Source organism: Lycium ferocissimum, chromosome 6 (genome assembly GCF_029784015.1).
Source record: "Lycium ferocissimum isolate CSIRO_LF1 chromosome 6, AGI_CSIRO_Lferr_CH_V1, whole genome shotgun sequence".
Lineage (NCBI taxonomy): Eukaryota > Viridiplantae > Streptophyta > Magnoliopsida > Solanales > Solanaceae > Lycium > Lycium ferocissimum.
The window spans coordinates 73611186-73624939 of record NC_081347.1 but is presented as its reverse complement, the minus strand read 5'-3'; the positions used below and the strand labels follow the sequence as shown (position 1 = coordinate 73624939).

The 13754-nt window shown below is 32.9% G+C and overlaps 1 protein-coding gene across 1 annotated transcript; it reads left to right on the top strand.

The window, feature by feature from the left end:
* The first annotated feature begins 9019 nt into the window (after positions 1-9019).
* Positions 9020-12901, top strand: LOC132061027 (receptor kinase-like protein Xa21). The gene is made up of 2 exons (XM_059453911.1): positions 9020-12100; positions 12276-12901. The coding sequence occupies exons 1-2, from the start codon at positions 9049-9051 to the stop codon at positions 12620-12622; spliced, it is 3399 nt and encodes a 1132-aa protein (XP_059309894.1). The 5' UTR covers positions 9020-9048; the 3' UTR covers positions 12623-12901.
* The last annotated feature ends 853 nt before the right edge of the window (positions 12902-13754 follow it).

The window sequence follows — 13754 nt, the reverse complement described above, 5'->3', positions numbered from 1 at the left end:
TACGATTCACTCCATGCTCGAGGATCGAGTCGTATTCACCACCGCTTAGCGGCCCATCCAATGATCCCATGATCGCCGATCTCGTAAAGGATGTCTATCAACGGACACAATTCACCTCCACATGTGCTCACTAGCCCTACAAAACGCTGGCAACTGATCCAAAATTTGATCATACGGCCTCCATATAAAAAACTGTAAAAAAAAAAATGAATTAGTAAAAAATACAAGACAAAAATAGCAAAAAAAAAAAAATATATAGATAATAACCTACCATGTCCGCCGTCATACGATCTAGCTGATCCCTGAATGGAAAAAGTCTGTGGTGCGTATCCACATCTCAAATTAAGACATAAAATTAGATAACTAATTAGCACATTAATAATTAACATGGATTTAATAACTTTACAATTAAATAAATTAACAAATAAAGATATTATTAGGAGATTAGATATTTTCTTATGATCAAACAATTAACAAATCATTAAAAAATAATAATTAAAGATTAACATATCATTATCAAATAATTAACAATTAGCTAGCTAATCAAACAATTAAAAAATATTAAAGATTAACATATCATTATCAAATAATTAACAATTAGCTAATCAAATAATTAACAAATATTTAAAGATTAACATATCATTATCAAATAATTAACTTAGCTAATCAAACAATTAACAAATAATTAAATATTAACATATCATTAACAATTAATTAACAATTAGCTAATCAAACAATTAACAAATAAAAAAATAAAAAAATAAAACGAAAAAAACGCATTGGATAGCCCTATTGCGCATTGTTTTTTGGCGTAGTATTTTTTTTCAAAATCCGCAACTATTAAACATTAATCATGCTTAGGATAATAATATATCTAACAATGTAATAGAAAATTCATAGTAAAATACCTAGATTAAAGGTTGTTTTTGAGTTTTTGAAATCGAGTTCTACACCGCTTTATACCGAAATCCAAGCTTCGAAACTTATTCCTTGACTTGAATATACCAAGAATATTGACTTTCAGGTTAAAAAATAACATGAAAATGACGTTTTTGGAAGGTGGGACCTCGGCCTTTTCTTGTTAATGGTGTTTTTTCTAAAAAAAAAAAAAAAATTGGTGGGGGACCAATCGGGTGTGGAAGATGGTGCGGTGTTTTATTAAATGCCTTTTGCGCACTAATTTAGTGCACAATAGGACTTAACGGTGACCGTCACAGTTAAGTCCTATTGCATACTAAATTAGTGCGCAAAAAGCACTTTTGTCACTTTTTTTTTTTTTTTTGCCGTTATTTATGTTCACAAACCCACGTACTTTTTGGGTCATTTAAGTTGCGGACTCTAATTTGCTCCTGGTAGTTTTCTTTCTTGTACTGTGCAATTACATATATCAAATAGGTATATAAGGTTCACCTTTTATATATTAAGAACTATCATAGGCGGAGCCAGATATTAACCTCGTGAGTTCTGGAGATTAGAATGGTGATTCAAATGATGCTAACTGAATTTTAAATTTAGTATTTATACATATTTAATGAACTTTTTAACATAAAAACATTTTTTGAACAAAAATTAGTGAGTTCGGCTTTCGGACTTCTAGTTCCGCCCCTCAGAACCATATGGAAATTAAGTTACACAGCAAGCTCGAGCAGTATCATTTATACAACTAGCTAAGCCTATAGCTACATGATCAGTATATAATGGAGAAGGTACACAAAATACATAGCAGGTTAGAATTCCTCAAATACACAGTCGAAGCCCGGAAATTAATTAAATTTCACCGGAAAACTATATATATAAGCAAGCCAAAATAAAAAAACCATGTTAGCTCAAATATATAGCCAAAAACTTAAATATCGATTCTATACGGTTTTGTAAATTATATATATTTTGGATTTATAAATTTAGGTAAAAGTATATGGGTCGAATGTTATATTTTATGCATATATATACTTTATCATACTTTTAAATATCCTGAACGAAATTTTAATTTTACCACAGCAAGCAGGGACTTTAATAGTTATACTTGACAATAAGAGATGCTGACATGCTGTGTTTGAACAGATTACATTTGAATATTCCCCAAAAAGATTTTTCTTCTAAACCAACAAATACATATACTGTGCATGCATATCCTGGTTATTTCTCCGTTTTTCCATAAGAAACTTCTCTCGAGAATCTAGGGAGAAAGTGATGTAGTGGTGCAAAATTTCTATTGTATTATTAAACTAAACAGATTATATGGTAGTTTTTTTGCTCCTAGCTTGTTAGTTTTCTTTGTAAGTTCTACCTCTAGGTTTGTCTTCTTTCTTTTACCATTTGCTTTATGTTTACCAATAACAACTGCAGATTTATTCATTCCTCTGGCTCAAGGTACCAAAAAGGATTACCAATTTCATCTGTTGAGATCAACATAACAAGGCGTTATGTTAAAGCTAATAAAGCAAGTCTTGAACGATGATAAGTTAAACAACAAAGAGAAAAAATATACTAAAAGAGACATAATCTTTAATATGTTTTGATGTAAAATCCTAAGTCCATGTTTAAGTTACGTAACATGGTATTTGCTTTATATTTAAGGTACGTAACATGGTATTTTGGCTTGCTTATGTGATTTTCCGATGAGATTTAGTTAGTTTCACAGCCATAGTTATTTTCTGAGAGACTAGCTATAAATTGGGTGACTTTATACTGACAAAACATAATTTAATGACTTTTATAAAATGAAATAAAAAAGGTTGTAAGTGTGATAACCAGTTGAGGAATTAACTCCAAAATATTGGCTTTCCAGGAGATGTTTATCGCCTAAATTTACTAGATCCCAAGAATTAATTCTGCTTCCCCTTGGTAAAATACTTGTTCAAACCCACAAAGATACAATTCTGAACTCGAGGTGTAGTTTTGAGTGTTTGGTGGCGGCCCCAATGCCAATGGTAGTGCACATATATAGCCAAAGGAGATTATTAAAAAGGAACTCTTCGGGAATGGAAATTAATAAGATCCCAAAGTAAATATTGAACAATGAATGAAAAAAAAAGAAAGTTGGCCCACTTAAAATTAAGAAAAAAAATGAGAGGGAAAAAATCACACGGAGACAGAGAACATTAATATGATCACCGAAAAAAGTCGGGAAATGTGGGACGGGGCTAATATTCTACACCGCACCATAAGCAAACACGATTAGTAGCAGTCGCAGTAGCCTACACTCAAATGGACATTAATCAATGTATTGACCAGGTCGGTCTACTCATGGACCACATCCAATAATAAAAGCATTTTCCGAATTTGATTATCTTTTGATACGTGCGTATGTACAATCATCATTAAATCTACTTTTAAATGTCACATAAATTCTACTATATGATCGAAAAGTAAAATTAAGGGGAAAATTCAAGTCCTACTTTCTAGACATATGCATGGTGCGTGTCATATGTCTGTTTACCCGTAAATCGGTACAGTTCAATTTATACATGTGGATCAAAGTGATCAAAATAGCAATGTAATATGCAGTCGAAATCAATACAAACAAAATAAGACTGAAAGATATATATATATATATATATATATATATATATATAGAATATATATATATATATATATATAAATATTCTTGCCGAAATTTCTAATTTTACCTTTGCAAGGCAGGGACTTTACTAGTTATACTTGACAATAAGAGATGCTGTGGTTGAACAGATTAAATTTGAATATTCCCAAAAAGACTTTTCTTCTAAACCAACAAACATGTAGAACCATTTATCTTACTGTGCATGCATTTTCTGGTTATTTCTCCGTTTTCCATAAAGAAGCTTCTCTCGAGAATCTCAGGGGAATGTGATGACATGACTGGCAGTGACCATAAACATAAAAAATTACACATATGGTGCAAAATATTTTATTGTATTATTTTGCAGATTATATTTAACCTAACTAGTTAAAACTATTTATCTTTTTTCTCTTTTTTTTTGGAGTTTCCCCTCATTATTTATTTGCTATATATTTTAAAATCTAAAAGCCATCTCTTAATTCTCTTAATTACACCTCTTACATACGTTTTCATCTTCCTCTATAACCGTGCCAAATTAAATAGTCTAATACTAATCTAGCTTTTTTCCCTTCCCTATTAAATGTATGTAATTTTACAACAATCCTTAGAAGTTTAAACGTCAAATAATATATCCATATATCATTTGTGTTTTTCAACAGAGAGAGAGAATACATATATATATATATATTGGAGATTATTAAAAAGGAACTCTTCGGGAATTTCATACTCAAAAGTAAAGATCGGTTCTTATACATAACGAGAAAATGTACATCTCCTCTTTCATTGATATCTTGACAATGAAACTGGTCACCCAAAGAAATGGAGTATTTTCAGAGGCAAGTTAATTTCTATTTCTTCTAGCATTCTTCTTTTATCGTTATTTTTATTTGTATTGGAGCAATATCATTGTCTAATAGACGTAGTGTTTTTCTATTTAAATAGATTCAAAACAAATATATATCGTTCATGACGTTTTATCGTATGGAGGTTTGATGCCAAAGAAATCGCTCTTAATATCAAGCCAACAAACCACAGTATCAATCAAGGTATGGCTTCTTAAACTATAACAACATATTTTTATGTTTACTTTTCCCTTTAATATTTGGGTCACATAAAAGTAGCAAAATCTGATATTAGATGTTTGAGGGTAACAGATCTAAGGGATTCAAACTTTTGAAAGTACGTAGCTAACTCAGCATGTGTATTTCTTTTGAAGAACCGAAAGAGAAATTTGAGAAAATAAGTGATTCTTCTGGTAAAGCAAAATTCTGAAGTGATTTATACCAAGAAGAAAGTGTACAAGAAGATGGTGCATATTTGAAATAACTATGGCATATAAAAGGTGATGCGACACGTCTCTCGAAGCTTAAGACCATTTATTTCTTTTTTACAACTTTCCCCCATTTTAAAAATTAATTTGCTATATATTCAAAAATCTAAAAGTCACTCTCTTAATTCTGTTAATTACACCTCTTATTATACCTTTTCATCTTACTGTATAACCGTTGGCCATTCTTCCCGTTTCTTAACATAATAATATCCACGATGTTGCAAGCAAGCTCACAATTAATCAATGGCTTCCGCTACTTAAACTTCATTTTTTATGTCTTTTAAATTGTTAGTTGTTAATCACTGTGATTTGTATTACTTTTTATGTAGTCTTCAAAATTGCAAGTATAATTTAATTGAACATATAAAATTAATTATCATATGAAGACACTGAAAAATTTAATCTATTCTATCTTAAATATATTTACAACGTCAGTTAGTATAAATTTACTAATGACGTTTATAACCGCGCAAAGTGCGCGGACCCACCGACCCACTTAAAAATTAAAACCCTAACCATTTGCTTTTCTTTTCATCTTTTCCTCTTCTTTTCACTTTCTATACCCAATCGAAGCTTGTTCTTGCAGTTTATTTACTCAAATTCTTATTCTAATTCACTTCTGTTGGCATGGCAGCTAATTGGATTAGTGCATTCTGTAAATGCTATATTTCTTCTTCTTAATTCAGTCCTGAGCAATCTTGTAAGTGCAACAGATTCTCCCATCCCGTTTCCCGAGTCCCTTACAATGCTTGCTATAAGTAGTCAAATCCTGTAAGTCTAAAAGAAGACTTGTTGTTTTGTGTTTCAGCAATTTACTTGGATTGGTCTCACATATTTTATCCTATAAAGCTGTTCTTATGTTGTTTTCCAGTGGAGTCTAAACGCGTGCTGCTTGTCTTGGTAAATAGATATGTACCTATCATGCACTCGTTTCATATGTAAATGACATATATATTGTCTATGCTTTTTTGGGTGGGGTGGGGTATTTAAAAGAGAAAAGAAGAGGAAGATGATGATCATGATGAAAAGAAAAGAAAATAGTTGGGTTTTAATTTTTTGGTGAGTCAGTGGATTAGGTCGACTGGTTGACGGGTTAAAATAGTTTAAATGGGTGAGTAGATTAATTGAAAAGAATCCACGCAGGCGCCGCATAGGAAAATTAAGGTGGACATGAGGATGTAAAGGAGTAAGGATAAAAATGGCTTTTTTTTTTTAGAGCAATGGCAAATGTGGTCATAAAGTTAGATGACAATGGCAAATATATTGAAAAAATATAACAAATGAAAAATATCTCTCACTTGTGAGAATACAAGGCAAATCTGACCCTTTTCTGGTTTTTAAAAGCATAATAGACTACTCTCGTGGTATAATAAAATATGGTTGAATCAATTAAAAGAGAACAATCTGATTGTTATAATCAGAACAAATCTGTATGCGTTATGAAATAATGGAACTACGATGGATGTCCTCACATCATTCTTTACATTCTTCTTCATGATGTATAGTTAGCCCTCGCTATTTCTCACCAGTCACCATTATGGTTTTAACTCTCACACAACATAACCTTTCATGTGATCTCAATCGTTAATTACATATTCATGGTGTGGTGTTCCTCACTGTATCCCTATAAAATAGAGGTATTGAAAATCATGTTATACACATTTGGATATACTTGGAAGAAATTAGAAAATTTTCATATCTTGTCTCTCTATTTCTATTGCTTTCATCTTTTTTAGTATTGTTTCTTATTTGCTCTCATTTTATAAGACACGTTCTAACAATTTATCCATCTCAAAAGTTCTGAACAAGGTGCTTTTCTTTTTAGTTATAGTACTGTTGCTATGCATTCTTTTATATGTGGAATATGCTTTTATATTTTACTTGTGATGGTGCTCTCTAGTAATTCCTTCTTTACTCGTCTCTCTGGTTGATGTCTGAATTCTTCAACTTAGAAACTGTAAACCAAACAAAAACGCGTCACATCTACAATACCTACACCTTTTTACAAAATCAAACAAATGTTGCTAGTAAGATTAATAACTGGTTGATGATCATAGAGTATTATTAATAAGATTAAGGACAAGTCTTTCCATTCCTCTCATGGCAAAATTTTATAATAAATATCTAACTCCCTTGAATTAGAAATTCATTCCCTTGTTTCAGTATTTGATTGACCAGTAAGACTAATGAACAACTTGTGATCTATGTCGTTCCAAGTTCAGCAAGGCCTGAGTTAAAATCCAAAAATGAGTGGAGCAAGGGGCTTAGAGGTAAAGGGGGTGGGGGAAGGGGCGAGCTTTAATTGACGTAAGGGTGGAGATCCTCGTAGGGAGTTAGAAAGTGTCAGTGACATGGGCCCATCAATTATCACTCAGACATTCGTTAGTTGTACCGTGGAAAATAAGTATATATTTGCAAGTGAAACCAACATAAATGTCTAGAGTTAAGAGATCCACTGTGTAACACAACTATGAAAACATTATTGTTTTAAAAGAAGCAATGCTATTGAATATTAATTTTTTTTATTGAATATTGGATTGAGACATTTCTAAATTGAGTGACACAGATAGTGATTATTATATAATTGGCCCCCATCTAATTTGAGATTAAGACGTAATGGTTGTTGTAGTAGTACAAATGGGTGAAATCATCTATTTTGGTTGGTAGGTGCTATTGAAGTTTACTTTATTGTTTACACATCTAGCTGCTTTCCGATACTGTTATAGATTATAAATGCATGTTGGGTTGTGATTGGTAAAAGAGATCAATATGCAACATGCTTTTCCTAAAGGTCTTCTTTTATGGAAATAATGCAAGTTTGTTCCACAGATTAAGGTAAAGAAGAAGGCATATTATAACAACAACAATAAATATCCAGCGTGATCCCACAAGTGGGGTCTAGGGAGGGTAGATGTATGCAGACCTTACCCCTATATCTTGTATGAGATTGATAGGTTGTTTTCAATAGACACTTGGCTTAAGAAAAGAGTTTTCAGAAACAAGTTTGATAAATACAAGAGTAAAGCAAGAAGGCATATCATGGTAATCAAGATATTCTATTAATTATTGATTGGAGCAATGGTAAAGTTGTTTTGGTGTGACCTACAGGTCATAGGTTCGAGCCATGCAGGCAGCTATTAATGCATTCATTTGTGTAGATTGTCTACATCACACCCTTTGGAGTGTGATTCTTCCCTACACCCCCCCCCCACCCCCTTTTTTTTTTTTTTTTTTGGTTTTAATAATACTGATTGTGTGTATGCTGGTTAGGTGAAGAAGGCATATTATATGTGGAAAATTGACCAACTTTTCTTCTATTTTGTGGATAAACCCAAATTGAGTCCACGGGCAAGTCAATTGGACATGTTCTTTTTTCCTAACCAAATAGGAATTTTCTTTCTGTTTTGATAGTACAAGTTAACTGACCCGCCATCTTGTCTTTATAAAGTTGGCCACTGTATTCCTTAATGTGTAATACACTACATAAAAGGTTGTTAAAATCACAACCATTTAACTTTATTAGTAGTACTTGCAAAAACAATATACTTCCTCTGTCTCAATTTATGTGACAATTTTTTTTTTTTAGTTTGTCTAAAAAAGAATGTCACTTTTCTATAATTTAAACATTAAACTTTTAATTTCCTGTTTTACCTAGCCACAAAAATTTCAAAAGTCTTCATTTTTTTCTTAAACTTTGTGCCAAGCCAAACGGTGCTACATAATCTGGGACGGAGGTAATAGATTTTTTTTTATTGTATACTAAAGAAATAATGTAACTTTGAACAGTAAATTTTACCTTTAAAGAGAAACTTTTATAGTCCTACATTTGTTATCACATGCTTAAATTCCGTGTGTAGACGAGTCCAACAATGTCATACAAATTGGAACTTAGGGGGTACAATTTTTCTTCTAATACAATGACGATAGCTTTTCTCCTTTTTGTGAAGTAATTCAATGAAGTCAGGTGGACATTCATTTTCTTTTCCAATATACTTTCCACCTCTTTTAATTAGACCATCAGTCAACTAACCTTTTACTGAACCGTGCTGCCCTAATGATAGAACATATATCCTTTTCCATTTCTCTGCCTATATAATGAAGTAACTTTAGAAACTACTCAGATCGAGTTTCATATAAATCTTTTCAAAGCATTGTGTTTCCATTGCATAGTAACAGCATGGAGAAATACGTTTTACTATTGATACATCTCTTTCTAGTCCAATATTTCTCATTTTGTTTATCCTCTGCTTCCTCAAATGAAACAGACCTACAAGCTCTACTAGCTTTCCACAATTTTATTACAAGTCCTAGTCATTTTCTGGCCAGGAACTGGACCAAGAATACGTCTTTTTGCTCTTGGTTTGGTGTCACTTGCAAAGACAAAAGGCAAAGAGTTGTGGCCTTGGCTCTTCCTAATTTGCAACTTCAAGGCACAATCTCCCCGTCTTTGGCCAATTTGTCCTTTCTCAGAGAGCTCAATCTGGAGAACAACTTCTTCCATGGCGACATCCCTTGTGGCATTGGCCACTTGCCTTGCTTGCGAGTGATTGATATTCAGAACAATCAGCTAGAAGGAAGTATTCCGACAACTCTATTTCAACACCAAAGAGTTCAAAAGATTTCATTGGCTTACAATAAACTCAGTGGTGAAATGTGGAAAGGGCCATGGTATGTACCGGAACTTAGAATCTTAAATCTCTGTAACAATAGCCTCATGGGTATAATCCCTCCTTCTGTTGGAAATGCCACAAAGTTGCTGTGTTTCAATTTGTCTCATAATAGAGTCAGCGGCAACATTCCAAGGGCGATCGGTAATCTGAGGCAACTTACAAAGTTGTCCTTGTACGACAATCAAATAACAGGTTCCATTCCTGCAACATTGTTTAATATATGGTCGCTACTTGTCGTGTCTCTGGGAATTAATAGTCTTTCTGGTCCTCTCTTGCTTGATAAAGGATATATTTTGTCAAATCTGAAGGTTCTAAATATATATAACAACCAAATTTCTGGTAGCATTCCTGCCAACATATGCCAACTCACAGAGCTCAATGTTTTGTCCATTTCTTTCAACAACATAATTGGAGAAATACCCAAAAATATTGATTGTTTATCCAAGCTTGAGGAGTTTTATATTGGTCATAATCCAATAAAAGGGACTATTCCTACTTCATTGGGCAATATTTCTACTATGAGAAATCTTTATTGTGAAAGCAATCGCTTGGAGGGGCCAATTCCTCCAGAATTGGGGAAGCTATCAAATTTGAGGCAAATTAACTTTGCCCTAAATAAACTTAATGGTCAAATTCCAAAGGCTATTTTCAATATTTCTTCTTTGGAAATGATTGGTTTTGCTTTCAACAACCTTTCGGGGAGAATTCCAGCCACTACAGGTCTTCATCTTTCGAACCTTAGGGAGCTTGTTTTGGGGACAAATCAGATCAAAGGGGAAATTCCATTGTTCATAACAAATGCTTCCAAGCTTGAGACACTGGGGCTAGAAGATAACTTTATAACAGGAACTATTCCTACTAATTTGGGAAATCTTCGTGAGCTGCAAAAATTGTTCCTACATACTAATCAACTTACCAATGAACCCAGAGAGCCTGAGTTGCGATTCTTCAATTCTTTGGCGGACTGTAGGGTGTTGCGATATCTAGAAATGGGTTCCAATCCATTGAACGGCGTTCTGCCCAAGTCTATTGGGAATCTTTCATCTACTATTGAATACTTTTATATAGAAAATACACACATCAACGGCCTCATCCCCACAAGTATAGGCAACATGAGCGGTCTAATTAGCCTAGGATTTCAAGAAAACAACTTGATAGGGAGTATTCCTTCTGAAATTGGTAAGCTTAAACAACTGCAAGGGTTGTATCAAAATAACAATAAATTGCAAGGACATATTCCAGAGGCGGTATGCCATTTATTTAATTTGGTTCAATTAACTCTGGATGGTAATGATCTCTCAGGATTAATTCCAGAATGTTTAGGAAATCTTAGCATGCTACAATATTTTTTTTTGAGTTCTAACAAATTTTCATCAAAGCTTCCTTTAAGCATTTGGAAGATGAGTGGTCTTCTCAGTCTAGACGTGTCACAGAATTCAATAGAGGGAGAGGTTCCAGAGGATATTGGAGAACTAAAGGCCATATTAGAAATATATCTTTCTGGTAACCACTTTTCGGGGATGATACCAAGCAATTTGGGCCACCTCCAAAATCTGATGAGTCTTAACCTATCCAACAATTCATTTTCGGGCCCAATTCCCTTATCCTTTTCCGATTTGATAAGCTTGGAATTCTTGGATTTGTCTTTAAATACCTTGTCAGGTACTATTCCTAAGACATTGGAAAAACTCTCATACCTTAAAAGCATCAATGTCTCATTTAATAGTTTAGAAGGTGAAATACCCAGTGGTAGCGTGTTTGCAAATTTCACTCTGCAATCATTTCTTGGGAACAAAGGTCTATGTGGAATCCATATATTGGAGGTTCCTGCTTGTGCTATCACTAATCCTGGACAACAATCAAAGTTTAAGGTGCTTCTGCTAAAAATTGTTACTCCGGTGGTTATTTCATCCTTTCCAATATTCTTGTTGGTCTCAATTTGGATAATGAAACGAAAGAAGAAAGGAAAGTCCAAAGATGTTGAAAATGTTCCAGAGATCAGGACTTATCAATTGATTTCTTATCATCAGATTCAACGAGCAACAAATAATTTTGATAGATCAAATTTAATTGGTGTGGGAAGCTCTGGCTCTGTGTATAAAGGCACATTATATAACGGAACTATTGTGGCCATAAAGGTGCTTGATCTGGAAAATGAGAAAGTATGCAAGAGGTTTGCTACGGAATGTGAAGTCATGAGAAATGTTCGACACAAAAATCTTGTCTCGGTGATCTCAACTTGCTCTAGCAACCATATAAGAGCCTTTGTTTTGCAATATATGTCCAATGGAAGTCTTGATAGTTGGTTGTACAAAGAAGATCGCCACTTGAACCTTCTTCAAAGAGTCACCATAATGTTTGATGTGGCTGTGGCAATTGAGTATCTACATCATGGTAATGACACCCCAATAATTCATTGTGACCTAAAGCCAGCCAATGTTCTTTTGGATGAAGAAATGGTGGCACATATTGGTGATTTTGGCATCTGTAAGATTTTACCTGTAAGCAAGTCTATGGCACATACAGAGACATTAGGCACTCTTGGATATATTGCACCAGGTATACTAGTCTCTTTCTATTTCTCTTAGATATCGAAGACCTTCTTTTTTATTTTCACAAGTCATAATTAAGCCCTTCAAAATTCTAGCACTAAATAAAACACCAAGTCTTTGTTAGCACTTAATTATTGCTATATATCGGATGAGTAATTCTTTTTCATTTTCGTTCTTTTAAGAATATGGCTCGGAGGGAATAGTATCCACTAGTGGTGATGTTTACAGCTATGGCATCATGCTAATGGAGGTTTTGGCAAAAAGGAGACCAACAGATGAAGACATATTCAATGAAAATGTTGGCTTGAGGGAGTGGATAAGGCGAGCATTTCCAAGAACTATGATGGAAGTTGTGGATGCCGATATTTTTCATGAGGAAAAACAAATCACTTCCAAAAGTGAGATCTGCATAATTTCCATGATTGAATTGGCTTTAGATTGCACAAAGGAAACACCAGAATCAAGAATAACCATGAAAGATGTAGTCAAGAGGCTCAACAAAATCAAGAAAATATTTTTGGAAATGTAGAAGTTATCACTTTTGGTGATGTGCTTTCTGACCTGCAAGTTAATATGTTGCTTTTCTTTTACATGGTTTCTTAACTAAAGTCGGCGTATAGTACTACTTGGAGTCATGTACTATTTATACTTCAGAGTGTTGTAGTTCCTTGTTTTATGATTTCACATTTGAGTGGTTTAATGTGAACTATTTACTTTTTTTGAGTAAGTATGGTTTGAGTGCTTGAATAAACCAGAATTAAATTAATGAATATTATGAAGGTGTTTAGCTGCAGTATTTTACTTTCTGTTTGTAAGCTTGGAAATATCTATTCCATCTCTTTGTCTCTCTCCTTCATATTTTAATTCATTAAATAGCTTATTCATTTGTATTAAATAATTTAATTAATAAGCTTTTTTTTAACCAAATGTGACATGGAAGAAATATCTGAGCGCACACTTTGCATTTCCTTGTACAAATTTTTGTATTCTTTGGACTTTGGGCATAGTCACTTCAGCAGAACAAAAATACATATTTGTTGTTATAGCAAAAAGAAGTCTTAGACCTTGTTTATATATATATATATATATATATATATATATATATATATATATATATATATAGATTTTGTCCTTGTAATTTTGTATTGACTTTGGGGAAGTGAAGGAAATTAAGAACATTGAAAACAAGAGAAAGAAAGAAAAAAAATCTAGCAAGAGTTCTTATTATAAAGATAAATATATATTGTTGTTATAGGTAAAAAGATGTCTTAGAGCTAGAGGTTTTATATATATATATATATATATATATATAAACCAAAAACCTATAAATATATATTGTTGTTATAGGTCAAAAATCTTAACCAAGACCGTAAATATATATATATATATATATAGCTTTCATCTTTGTGATTTACTTTGAAAAGAAGTTGGATTATTGTCAGTGTTGGCTACTCTCTGTTTTGTCTAACCTGATATTTAGCGTTCAACTAAATGTCTTTCATTAAACAACTTTCTTAGTTTCTATTAAATGATTGCATTTTCAAAAACATCTCTCTCTCTCTCTCTCTCTCTCTATATATATATATATATATATATATATATAACATTCGGGACAAAGTCAGGAAAAATAAAGGCTTAATGCAAATGCTGAAAAGACTTTC